This window comes from Centroberyx gerrardi, unplaced genomic scaffold, assembly GCF_048128805.1.
Source record: "Centroberyx gerrardi isolate f3 unplaced genomic scaffold, fCenGer3.hap1.cur.20231027 Scaffold_119, whole genome shotgun sequence".
Taxonomy (NCBI): Eukaryota; Metazoa; Chordata; class Actinopteri; order Beryciformes; family Berycidae; genus Centroberyx; species Centroberyx gerrardi.
Window position 1 is genome coordinate 15,907 of NW_027605256.1, and position 14,046 is coordinate 29,952.

Sequence of the window (14,046 nt, forward strand, 5' to 3'; positions counted from 1 at the left end):
CATTATAGGAATAAATTGATATTTGGTTTTAAATCAGAGGGAGGAGACAGCGGGGAGCCGGGGCAACATGTTGTGCCGGGAGACATAAGCGGTGGGATGGCACAGTGACAGCCAGGGGAATGCCTGTGCGTCGGAGCTAAGCATTGGATATCTGGACTGATGTACACCATGTTATAGGAGATGAGAGGGTTGGATAACACAGGAGTTACTGGGCGTGTGCGTGGCGGGGCAGAATGAGTGCTGCTGGGATATGGACGTGCCGGTAGACGGCGGGGACAGCCGCGGCATTCCCTGGGCGAGAAACTGACGCAGTGGGAGGACCTTGGTGGTTCCTCCTGTCTCTCCAGCCCCAGCTCAACCATGAATGTGGCCCTCCTGGCCCTAAGACTGATGTGCTTGGCCTGGCTGTGGCCCGTCACCCAGCTCAACAGCAACCACTTCCCAAACAAGAGGAGACACAAGGATGTTTATCCTGGAGAGAACACCAAGCAGAAACATGGAGGGTGAGCCAAAGTAGGATTTCTAGCAGGACTCATTTCTTGGGTTGCTTCCGCTGCTGACATTTGCTTTTCGACAGCTGGCAGCTACTGTTTTGTTGGCTTTGTTGGAGGCTTTGTTCTGTTTAATAGCAGTTAATAGTTTGCTGCTTTAGGATGTCATTAAACCATGGCTGCATGGTTAGCCTTGATGCTTTCCATTAATGTCTTGGTGGATCAAGGTAAAGGCAGGTCATGGGATCATGTGGGGTGACAGGTGATGCATATAGCAGATCACAGCAGTGCTGATGTTCAGGTAATTGTAGATGGCTTCAATTGATCAGGGGGTCGAGTGTGTAGTTATGATTCTCAGTCTTATTTACAATTAAAAATGAGTTAAACATACTAGGAAAATGGTTTGTTTTGGGCAGACATTGATACTACTCAAGTGCTGTAAGCTTGATGGATTTGTTGCCCAAAATTTCATATGGATTGTTGTTGAATGAAATCTGGGTTCTGTACAACAATAAGATAACTCATTTTGACTTGATATCAATAATTATATGAAGATTTCTGGGAAGGCAGTGGAGGTCAGGTAGACCTCTCAGTGGAAAAACTCATGAGACATTCTGACTTAAATGCCAACATAGCAAATATTGTTGGTCTGTCCTATTATCCATGATAGCAGCGAGGCCCTGCAGCATCTCTGACCCAGTTGTGAGTCTGTTCGTGAAAATCAGTGCAGACAGACTGTCAGGAAAAGAACTTTCATTTCCATTATACCCTTGCTTTTGGTTTTAATCAGACTGCTAAATTTCAAGTAATCATCACTAACTCCCAAGACCAGATGTCAGTCGTGCTTCAAGTCGTGTGTGTGTGTGTGTGTGTGTGTGCTAGAAAGAGAAAGAGAGAGAGAGCCAAAGAAAGAGCTTTTTTGTAAGCTCTCGTACATCCACAGAACAGCTGATGTACTGATTTGTGTCTTCTTTGGTTCCCAGACGGGTGGACCTTAAGATGAAAAAGCTGGACAGCACCAAGTCCCTGCTAATTAAATCTGAGCAGCTGCTTCGTATTGACGACCATGATTTTGCAATGCGGCCGGGCTTTGGAGGTAAGGCCAATATCCTAATCCAGTTGGCTGGAATGCCATACAAAACAATGTTTGCATTCATGTTATTCTAGTATGTATTCATGATCTATCTATCTATCTATCTATCTAGCACCGGGTGAATCAACCTCCATGTTCAAGTTTCACGATTATTTATGTGCATGTAAAAAAATAAAAATAAAATAAAGTGTAGAGTGTGTTACACCTGTATTAAAAGGACAGTAAAAACAACAAAACAACAATTGCATAAAATGGAAGGAGCCAGCAGTCTTCGTCTGGCTTCATTTTATTAATAGATTTTGCACTATTCCTCTTCTTCTTCCTCCTCCTCCTCTTCATATTATTATTACTATGAAGCATGTGCTTGTCTGGCAACTCAGTAAGCTTAATGTAGGTTACAGTGCCATATTTGGCATTACGCTACCCAAAAAACCCTTACTGACCCAGATTGTCTCCAATGTTAAACAGACAACGACTGAAGCCGGTAATTCAGACTTTTTTTGATACAATAATCTGGACTGTGTACCTCATTTTGAGGAGAAAAAAACAAACAAATCCTGAATGCTACAGGATATTCAAGGAACTGCTATAATACTTAAGTTTTGTGCCTATCAGCAAACTCATGAGTGGTAGAATGTTTTGTTGTTAGTTTCCATATCAGATGGTATATAGTACATATATAATTTATCTATGCTGTCCTGGTTGGGTTGAGCTGATGTGAAGTTAATCCTGGTAAATGAGGAGCATGACTTTATGGAATGAGATCACCCAGGTAGAAGAAAACAATGCATTCAAAAAGGGCATTCAGTTCAGTTGTCTGAGGCATCACGTTCAGTCTCTTTTAGGATTCCCTTACTTTAAAGCAATCATTTCTTTCACACTCTTTTTCACATCCAGAGCCTTTTAACAGCCAGACTTAAAAGTCCCTTTTCTCCAGTGAGAAACGTTTGTAGGTTCAGGTTATGAATGAATGGCTGTTGGGTTTTCAGAGCAATAATACATCTGCAGATACCCACAGTGGGCAGTTTTCTCAAGCTGAATTTCTGTAAGATTCATTAACAAAAAGACATTTTTAAAGTAGAGCGACCTCGCTGCTGCCACAGGACTCGGATGTTGTAGAGTCATGATTTCTCTCATCGACTTAGATGTTTCAAAAACAGATGACAGTGTACCACATGCTTGTCTGAGTCGTGTGCAAACACTGTCGGTTTTAAGTGCTTACTTCCACTGGATAATAATACTCACAGGATGGGACAAATAGGACACATTTATTCTGCCATTAGGGGAAATAGCACAAGGATCATTCTGGCTAATATATATTAGATATACTTACAGTGTGCCAATTTTGACATAGCATTGGAGCAGTGTGTCAATTTCTTGAGCAAAACTTTGAACTTAAAGTGCCTTGGGTTATACAAATTTGTGTTATGAAACTGCTACTCCTGTCCTTCTCATCCTCCCTCTTGCAGTTCAAGTTGAACTAATTTGTTGGTACTAGTTTCCAAGTGATTTTAGGGCATAGGTTAGCATTTTTGTTTTTGTTATTATTGTATCTGCAACAGGCGGTGCCTCAGTGGGTAGCACTGTTGCCTCACAGCAAGAAACATCCATTTGATTTCCAGCCCTTTGCTGTATGGAGTTTGCATGTTGTGCCTGTGTTTGCGAGGGTTTCCTCAGAGTGCTTTGGTTTTCTCACACAGTCCCAAGACCTGCAAGTCAGAGACTCTAAATTGTCCATAGGTGTGAGTGTGAGTGTGAGTGTGATGGACTGTCCATGGTGTTTCCCTGCCTTACTCCCATTGCATGCTGGGATAGGCTCCACCCCCTCGTGACTCTTAATACAATAAGCGGGTAAAGACAATGAGTGAATGAATCTCTACGTAGGTGCTCACCGAAATAGCACAAGCGATAGTTACATCAAAACCTGTGCACTGGTAAATACTTGCTTATTATTACCTGACTTTTATTTTAGTTTAAGTGCATAAGTTCCACATCATGTGCCACTGGTTTATGTTGTACTTTATGAGTAACTCCTAAAGGTTTGTATCTGTCTTCTCTTGGACAAATCTCCCTCACCAAGTTAACCAACTGCTTCCTTGAGCGCTGATGAAACTCTAACTACATACTGCTGGGCCTGAGTGTCTCTGAGGAACGTTTAGAGAACCAAAAAGTCATGTTACACCCTGTTTTCTCACAGCTCTACTGATTTACTCTATATTTTAGGATGAACGAAAGATGCCGAGGAACATTTCTGGAAAACAATGAATTTTCACAATTAACGTTTTCTGACAGAAAAGCTCAGTGGGCTGCAGTAAATCAGTGTTATTGACAGTGAGCCACATTTCACAAATACTGTCAGCTTTCGATCTACTGTGTAGTGACTGTGGCAGTCTTAGTTTACCATGATTATAATGAGATAGGATTTAATGGTGCTTTGCTGTACCCTAATGTGAGCAATCACACAAATGTTGGTGAATTAATTTAATTTTACATGCTCTCATAAGATACTTTAGCTGCAGGTTTTATTCATTGTGCAATCAGTTATCTGCTCAAAACATACTATTTTTTTAATGGAAGTAATACAGGCAATCAATAAGAGTTTTTCTTGATTCAGTATCTATATATTAAAGCTGAGCTTGCATAATTTAATTTCTCGCATAATTTAATATTCAGTTTGGATATTCTAAATATAGCAGCCAAGCCAAGCATTTATTCCTTATACCTTTGATGAATCTCATTCAGAAATTAAAAAGTTGCAAGTACAATTTTATGAGGATGAGGATGAGGATGAGGATGGGAAGAAGGTAACGGACAGGATTGGCGCTGTGTCCAAGGGGCTGTGTGTGAACCATCATGTTGCAGTTGTGTGTTGATGATAAAGTGATGTCACATAAAAAGACGATATCAACACAACACTAAGCTGATGCATGCGAGCCAGCATGACATCAGGGTCGTTGTTTTCACCCAACACAATGTGCTGACAATGTCTTCTCTAAGACTTGATGTTAATTGCCTTGTCTTTCACTAGCTCAGCAGTGGGATTTACAAACATTGTAATCTTTGGCAGATGTGGAGGCAGATGATTCATGCAGGATGAGATTGTCCTGAACCTGATCCATTGCGATGTTTGACCTTTTGTAGGGTCAGCTATTCCTGTCGGCATAGACGTCCAGGTGGAGAGTATTGACAGTATATCTGAAGTAAACATGGTATGTGCCTCCAGATTTCTTCTAATATGCCAATATACAGTATCTCCTTTTCTCCATTGGGCTTGAGCACCCGTGTTTTTTGTAGGATTTCACCATGACTTTGTACCTGAGGCATTACTGGCAGGACGATCGCCTGGCCTTCCCCTCCAGCAGCAACAAGAGCCGCACCTTTGACGCCCGTCTGGTGAAGAAGATTTGGGTTCCAGACGTCTTCTTTGTCCACTCCAAGCGCTCCTTTATCCACGACACGACCATGGAGAACATCATGCTGAGGGTTTATCCTGATGGCAATATCCTCTATAGTGTCAGGTAAAAAAAAAAGGGTGTTTCTTTTATGAAGAGTTTTATGCAGAGTGGTAGGTAATGCTGCTAAAATGTTCTGAAAATGACCCACACCTAACATTTTCTGTTACAGTTACTGATGTTGCTTATTTTCTGTGGAGGTTTCTTTAACTGTACGCTGTGTTTTAGGATTACTGTGACTGCTCTTTGTTCAATGGACTTCAGTAGTTTCCCTCTGGACACACAGAATTGCTCTCTGGAGCTAGAGAGCTGTGAGTATCAAACAACAATTAGTACAGTGCTGCCTATGAATGTCTTATAAGATATCCAATGCAGTTTTCGTAATGTAGATTTGTTTACATTGTAAATAACACCCAATTAAACATGTATAAACAGTGTATATTGTGCATGGGTGGCAAATCTATAATCTGAATTTCTTACCTTACGCCTTACCTCTAAAGTATAGACCAATTGATCAGAGGTGTGAAGGTGTGTTCCAGCACAATCCCCCGATGAGTACTATTTTAAATCATTCCCATGCTTGTGGAGTGCTTGCTGAAAAAACATAAACAAACATGTTACTGAGCTTTTGATACTCTGTTTTGCCTCTTTGTGATTTAGTTAAAAATCACAGCAGTCAAACTACCCGTCAAAAATGCCATTGGATATCTTTACGCATTACATCCCTGCTATACCGATAGCACTGAAACACACACACTGTACAATTCACAGTGCATTTCCTTACTTGATGAACACACAAAACCACTAACCATCCCCATCCTCTTTTTACATAGAGTAAATAACTGGTAATCCTCAATCAGGTCAATCTCTGTCCATTATACATGTCTGTCTTTCTAATGCAGGATTTACTAGGGATTAATAATTTTTTTCATTCTGTTCTGCTCGTGACAGTCAGTAAACTTCAAGTTGGTTGTATTTTACCAGACACAAACTGATTTTAGAGTCTGGATTGCCTTCTGTGCAGACTGTTATGTAGTTTTGCCTGTCTGGACTGGATCACAGGTACTTAGAGATATAGTAGTAGCCAGATATAGTATATAAACACAGCATTCATAGGATCATCTCATATGCATGTACACACTGTTACTCTCTCTCTCTCTCTTTCTCTCTCTCTCACACGCAACACACACACACACACACACACACAAACACACAAACACACACATAATTAAGCATGGATCCTGACCTTAGAGGAGAGCTGGGAGTCCCATTTCTGTGCGCTCTCTGCTCTCCTCTGAGGAAAACATCCATGATTCTTCTAAGAGAGGCAACATGTGAAGGTGTCACTGCTGCCCCCCTTCCAACCCCTCCACCCCCCTCTTCTCCTCTCTTGAAGATGCATACAATGAGAACGACCTCATGCTCTACTGGAAGAATGGGAACGATTCATTAAGGACTGACGAGATCGTGCTCTCTCAGTTTTTTATTGAAGAATTCCACCCTTCCTATGGGCTTGCCTTCTACAGCAGCACTGGTATGTTGGTTCCCTGCTGTCAGCGATGTGTTGAAGTGTTGGGGCTCTCTGCGCTGTCCCCCCAGGTTCGGGAACAACCAGAGACCTCCTGATATCATCACAATAAAACAATATTGCTTTTCTAAAAGGGAAAGTTTGGCATTTTTATACCTATATATTATGTTTCCCTCACCTACACAGACCTGCTGGTAGCCAGAACAAACATTTTGACCCATGACAGCTGCATGTCAAACAGTGCAACTCCAGTATTAGTCATCTTTCAGCTAGCAAAACACCTACCTAATACCTAGTAGTTTCCACATAAGAATAAATAATAAATTCCTATATGGTTGGGGGAATAAAGCCAATTCAGATACTTTCCCCTCATAATCCAGCATGATGATTATGAGTTTATTGTCTCAGATTCATGTATTCACTTCTGCTGTGCAAAAATGTACCTCCCTTTTCGGAGCCCAATCAAGTCAATTTACAGAATTTATCTGCACCAATTCACTGTGCAGACTGATAGTGACGTGCACAGGCAGAGAGAATGGTTACAGAAAGTATCATGTGTGAATACCACTGTAGCTGTGAAATTTTGGTCTGAAAAATAATTGAAAGGATTGACTTACTGCAATGACACAATTGTCATATATAAGTCTAAACATCCTGAACTTTCCCTTTATTAATATTTTGCAGAGGACTAAAGCTCTGATTCACTAAGATTGTGTTGTGTTTGTGTGAGATATGGAGTGCAATATGCAGATCCAAGGCTTAGTGAAATAGGGCAGTGAGATATTGTCTGTCTGCCTATCTCTACTATATTTTTTTTGTGATGGATTAATCTGGTCCCCTTTGTATTGAAATTCATATCTATGATATCTTGCAATCTATCTCTTAAATTTTACTGTTTGCCTGTTGTAAAATATTGAAAAAACATCCTTTAGAGGCCTTGTTAATTAATTATACTGAGAAAAAAACATGAATCCATTACTAGATAAAATTCAACGAATTTCAGACTTTCAAGCTCCATTTTAAAGATCTTTTTTTTTCAAGAACATATCACAGAAAATCACATGACTTTTTATCTACAGTGCTGAATATAAATACTGCTATTGTGGGCTTTTTTTACTTCATTATGTAAGTCTTTTAGACGTGTATGACCGCTAAGCCCGCCCTCTGAAACCCTGCCTGCTGCAGTGCTCATATTTTCAGTCTGAGAAGAGCGAGAGAGAAAGAGGGCCGAGGAGATTTCCTTCTCAGTGTGTCAGTGTGGAATAATCTCCTGAAGAGGCATCCTATCTATGAGGGTGTTATGTAACTTCAGCTCTAGACATATCTGCCTCATGCAATTAATACTTTCTCATTCGAGTTCTAGGCTCTTCCAGTAGGCCCACTTTGTATTCCTTATATTCACAAGATTTACGATACTGAGCGGTTTTCACAGCGCCGCCCAGAGTGACAGTCTCTTTTCTTCCGCTCATGGTGTTGTCCCGCCTCTTTATCTCTCTTTCAGGTTGGTACAATCGGCTCTACATAAACTTCATTCTCAGGAGGCACATCTTCTTCTTCATGCTTCAGACGTATTTTCCCACCATGCTGATGGTGATGCTATCCTGGGTGTCCTTCTGGATAGACAGGAGGGCCGTGCCTGCCCGAGTCTCTCTGGGTACGGTGCTAAGGTTACATTTACTAAGGCCCAAGTGAGATGAGAAGTTCGAAGAATATCTGGAAACCTAAAGCCTAGTCTAAAATTAGACTGGATATAATGTTTATTTTGGGGTATTTTTTTTACGATGCAGTTTGGTGTTTTCCTGGTTGGACCATGCCTACTAGTTACTAATCACTACCAATGAGTGGTGTGTTGGTGTTGTGGCTAGTTTCTCTACTGATTTATATTTACCAGGGGAGGAAGCTGAATTGTTTAGAGGTCCAGTGCAATGAGAATTGCATTTCTCAATGTCATGGTATGATTTAATTTGTTAATGTAAAGTTACCCAAATTATTATAACTGTCAGGATTGTGGAAATTTGACTAAGGCCCTTTGAAAAACTCATAGGGAAGGTTACTCAGTCCTACAAGCTTTGTACCATCTAACCATTAAAATCTGAAAAGAAAGAAAGAAATCCTGACTAAGCTGAAATCATTGCACTGGAGCTTTAATTAATTTATGAAAGAATAAAACTGCACAATGGGCTGGAAGTATGGCAATATGCTGTAGAGGCTCATGATGGCTACACAAAGACGATCTAGATATCTACACAAGCAAACAAAGTTGCTTTATCAGTGTCTCGTTCATTATGTGCTTTTCACTTTCAAAACAATAAAATAAAACGTTCTTTGCTGTTTTAAAAGTTGTCAGGTATTTGTAATGTTAGGTGTTTTGTTAGGTGTTTATTAAAGGGAAGGTTCAGTGATTTTATAAGCCTACCCTATTAATCACTAATCAAGCCCCCTCTTAGAATGTGCCAAACGTTTTTACATTAGAGCTGTTAAATTGGCAAACATTGTCCTATTAATAGGCTATTTGTTAGCAATGCTAGCACAAGTCCGTGGGATATGAAACCATACCTCTTCAAATCACTTGCAAGCTTATGCAAGAAGCAATACTTCCATAGCTGTAGTAATAGTAAGAATACATAACAGAACTTGCTCAAAGCACTTGAATACGATTTTGAAAGCAGTGGTTTCATACCCTATTGACTTGCACTAGCATTGCTAACAAATGCTAACAGGAGGCTGGTGTTGATTTCTCAGAAACAAAAACTTGTTTGAATGTTATAATAATGAACATGGTTAATGATAAACAGGATAGGCCTCTAAAATTACTGAACCTTCCCTTTAAGTATGGTGTAAAGACAAGATTGGGCCTCAATATCCCATCCTTGTCCAATCAATGAACGCTATTTGGGAAGCAACGTGTGTAACATCCACGATGTGTTGTCCTGGTTGTTTCTGTATCCAGGCATCACCACGGTTCTGACAATGTCCACCATCATCACTGGTGTCTCAGCCTCTATGCCACAGGTGTCTTATGTCAAAGCCGTAGACATCTACCTGTGGGCTAGCTTCCTCTTTGTCTTCCTGTCCGTCATTGAGTACGCCGCTGTCAACTATTTCACCACCGTGGAGGAGATGAAGAAGCTCAAGAGGGCAAAGGTCATTCACATTTAGCTGTTTCTCACCCTGTACTGTCTCCTAACAAAAAAAATCCCTTGAAGTCATACTAAATAATTGCCTACCATCTGCAGCTCAATGGATTCAAAATCTAACCTCTTCTCCTCGCTCCCCGCTGTCGTTACAGGTCCCCGCCTCCTACAACGCCACCCAGGCGATGGCCTTCGACGGGTGTTTCCATGACAACGAAATCGACCTGGCATCTTTTCCAGAGGTCTCCAGCACCCCCAACACGGAGAGGACCACCCAGTCTCGGAACTCGACCACTGACTCCCCGCCCACAGAGGGCACCCGGCTACGTCGCAAGCACCCGTTAAAACAAAACCTCAGCTTCATCATGAGCAACAGCTACATGATCGACTCCTACTCCAGAGTCATATTCCCCATGGCTTACCTGCTGTTCAACATCATTTACTGGAGCATGTATGCATAGGACATACGCACAACTCCCTGCTGTTTTGCGATATGCAGCGGAAGATACAGTACTCTTTCTTGACTGTTGTCGACTGTATATACAGTGTAACATCAAACAGACTGCAGTAACACACCTACATTAACTGTCAACTCACAACACTCTGCTGTCCTGTCGGATATGACCTTAACATTCTTGACCTCTGTAGTCAAGAAGAGAACAGCTGGAACTTGGAGAAAATCCGAGTTCAAATGTTGCCGCGATATCCTACCTAAATGCATTGGCTATTTTTTTGTGTGTGTTTGTGTGTGTTCTTGGCTGTGTGCGTGTTTTATAACGGACAAAACAGAGTCTTAACCAAAATATATATATATATATATACATTTTTAGGATATTATTTTATGGATAGATTAGACACAAAACATTTAATTGTATAATTATTGTAAAAACCTCTTGGAAAATAAACATATGCTGTTAAAGGAGTGTGTCAAGCCACTCATTATCACACAAGATGCAAACAGAAGCCTTTTATAGACTGGAACTGCTGTTGAGGGTTTTCAAACACTAAATTGGGAATGTGAACACATGGGAGTTATGGATTGTCAAGGACCATACACTGTAATGTGAGTCATCATACAATAACATTTTGATTCATTGCAGTTTGGTATTGCTTGTTCGCTCTTGAACCACGTAGGTCTGCATTAATTTTATTTTGATATTCAAATTGGTGCAAAATTAAGTGCACATTCATAAGGCTTTTTAAATATTTTGTCCAGCATGCTCTAAACTTTGTACAAAGCCTACGATTATAATGACCACATTTAAATTAATCAGATAAGCAGCATGAACCTGATGGAGGCAGGGCTTAACATAAACTCATCAATTAATCATTATTTAATGGCATTTCTGTTTTATTAAATAGTAATTAGAGGAGATAGTAGAGTGGAGAGTAAGAGGAAAATATGGGCAGAGGGGATGACATGCCACAAAATGAGTTATATTCAGACACACAACGTGATGTTGTATATGATATGCAGCCACTAGGATGTTATTTTCATCAGAGGCGATTGATGAATAACATGATGAAGAACTGTGATAAATAAAGTGATGAATAACTGAACATGAAGTCAAGACATGCCACAGCTGGAATGAATGATTCTCTCCAGATTACTAAATTGTAAAAATGACTATAGCTCCTCAGTATTGGACAGTAAATTTGCAGTGGTTAATGGCAGGGCAGCTGAGTTAAAAACACGAGAGTGGATAAGTGCACGTTGGTTAGGAGTGGGATGAGGTAAAAGAGCACTGACGACAACAGCTTTGTGGTCATAAACACAAAAATAGCCCAGAAGACCAGAACTAGATCAGTGTGTCCCTTAAAGCAAATTGCCAAGATTCTGTCATACTTGGGCAACATGAAACAATAGTTTGGAAAATTCTTGAATGAACTCATTGTTCTGCTTGGGTGGTCTATTGTACAGCAAACACAGCAAGGGGGCCTTACCAGTACTTATAAAACCAAGATATTTAAATGAGGTAAAATTACCACTTGAGGTTTGGCGAACATTTAAAATGATTTCTTTGAATGACAACAACCCTCCTTCTCTGCTAGACAGGCAGGGTTGAAGTGCGTGAAATCAGGAGTTAGGGTTAGGGTTAGGGTTCAGGAGTTGTTTCAATTAGAGGAATAGAATCATCCTGCCATAAGTCAAGTCTTTGTAATCATAAAAAATCGAACTTATTAAAAGTAATTAAGTTGTGGAAAATAAAGGATTTGTTTTAATAGCCCAAATTCAACAGATTATTGTGTAGGCACAGGGTGCATTACAGCATTCATGCAAATCCGTCCAAGAGGGGCCAAATGGTGTTTAGCCGGTCACAGTAATGTTGACGCAAAAATGGATGCACTCCTGACAGCCTTAAATCTTTAACATTCCCAAATAGGCTTGAACTCTGCAATCACAGTCTGGTTTTGCTCTGTTCCAAGGACAAGAGCCATGTGTGTTGTCTGCACTGCTGAGCAGGCGACTGGTAATCGGCTGCCTTGTATTTTTCTTTTTTTTAACTGGGAGAGCACAACTCATTCATTTTCCCTGCCTTGATTTTCTCAGCTGATGAAGGGATGTGAACCAGCAACACTCTGCACACAAGCCTCTCCCCAAAATGCATATGCTCTGAAACATTTCCACTAGGAGGTGCAACTGCTCCAATAACATCAACACCACCTACCTTGAGCCCAAAGTGTTGCTGCCAAAAGTGATATTTGCACAGTTTGGCACCACTCTCAGCGTCTGCAAAATCCCCCATATATTTATATTTATACAACTAATGACATATGTGGTGTGATGGTATGTAGTAGAACACGTACGGCTCATCCAGTGTATTTGTGGTAAATCGCACAGGATGAGGCCAAAACATCCTGTGCTTTATGTACGAGGATCAACAAACATAGAACAGATAAAGACCGTAATCCTGTTGCATCTCATTTCAAACAGACCGGTCGCAATATTACTGCCTTAAGATCCACTGAGATTGAGAGAATAGAGAAGCCACACAAGGGCAGGGATCTTGAATAAAAGCTTCTACAGAGTGGAACTTTTTGGATCTATTCTGCTGAAACTACTTTATGTCTCCCAAACCTTTCTTTAAATGGAGAATTTAATATGAAAACCTGTGTTGTGATTATTTTTGTCTCTCTGACTCCCCCTGGTGTCCAGACACAGAACCTACAGCGTTTATTCCTCTTTTTCACATCTTATTCATAGAGAGCATTCTGATATTGTATTTAACATTGTGGTAGTTGTAGTGTGTTGAAATGGCATCTGATTGACTGCAAGTTTGATTTCATTGATGACTTTTTCATATATGCCTCCCATCATGTGTGTGATTGCTTGATAATGATTTTGCTGGCCAAAATGTTACAATAAAGCAGTTGGAGCTTGAATCCAGAACAGTATATTTTTCCATTTGTGCTACAAGTCTACTTTCCTCCAGCACCAGGATGAATGTCTAGCCTACACTTCTGCTCTAACATGTTCTATTATTAGAAAACTTCTTCTTCTACTTCTTCTGCTCCAGCAGAACTGTTGAATGCCCAACAGTACAAGCAGCTCCCAGGTGTGTGTGTGTGTGTGTGTGAGATTTTGTTTATACTCTCCCCAACTGAAGCTGCAATTAATACTGTTATGGGTTCTCAACTTGCTTGGCTAAATACGGGTTAAAAAGCCAGTAGAAAGAAGGAAGTGAAACAGTAGGCATGCCAGGTGTGTGAAGGAGCACAGTAGTCCAGGTGAGTGACAGACAGGCTCCTCCCACTTGGAGTCCTGAAAAGCAGGTGCGCGACATGACAGGTATGATGCCGGTGACCTCTTCTGACGTAACAACAGCCTCAAGCACGAGTTCACAGTCGTGCCGGGACTCATTGTGTTGTGTTGCCATGGAAACACCTGTACAGTCACCGCTGTCATTCACAGCCTGAGGGCACACCCTTAGACGCACCTTAATGCCAGAGCTAATAACTCTCTACACCAAAACCATGGGGATAAGAGTGATGTATAGTCATTATTGAGGCTGTTACCAGATAAATACCCCTTTGGGCCTTTATCAGGGCTCTATCAGATCAGCTGCATAAATTAAAATAAATGGGCTCCAGCTAATTTTCTATTGAGGGACTGGAAAATGGTTGAGCAAGATCTGTGTGAAGTGAGTGAATGTACGAATGTGTTTGTCACTCAGGTCCACCTGCTCACTCAGGTCCACCTGCTGAGATTGAGGTTGGCGTTTCAGGGGCGTGCCACATGTGTCAGCTATTGATCCTGGGAAAGAGACTGTCAACTCTTACAACCTGCCACCACCAAAAGCCAGTTAATCTCTTTTAGTTTAGAGTTAAACATCTGCTACACACACTA

The 14,046-nt window shown here is 40.9% G+C and overlaps 1 protein-coding gene across 1 annotated transcript; it reads left to right on the top strand.

Annotated features, from left to right (window-relative positions):
* The first annotated feature begins 360 nt into the window (after window positions 1-360).
* LOC139910753 (gamma-aminobutyric acid receptor subunit rho-3) lies at window positions 361-10,159 on the top strand. Its single transcript, XM_071898164.2, has 9 exons — window positions 361-503; window positions 1,475-1,587; window positions 4,726-4,793; window positions 4,879-5,102; window positions 5,265-5,347; window positions 6,433-6,570; window positions 8,066-8,218; window positions 9,515-9,708; window positions 9,854-10,159. Exons 1-9 carry the CDS (start codon window positions 361-363, stop codon window positions 10,157-10,159), a joined length of 1,422 nt encoding a protein of 473 aa, XP_071754265.1.
* Window positions 10,160-14,046: the final 3,887 nt, after the last annotated feature.

Coding starts and splice junctions, on each gene's coding strand:
- LOC139910753 (XM_071898164.2), top strand. CDS start 361: ATGAATGTGGCCCTCCTGGCCCTAAGACTGATGTGCTTGGCCTGGCTG. Junction 504..1,474: donor ACCAAGCAGAAACATGGAGG/GTGAGCCAAAGT, acceptor TTTGGTTCCCAG/ACGGGTGGACCTTAAGATGA. Junction 8,219..9,514: donor GCCTGCCCGAGTCTCTCTGG/GTACGGTGCTAA, acceptor TTCTGTATCCAG/GCATCACCACGGTTCTGACA.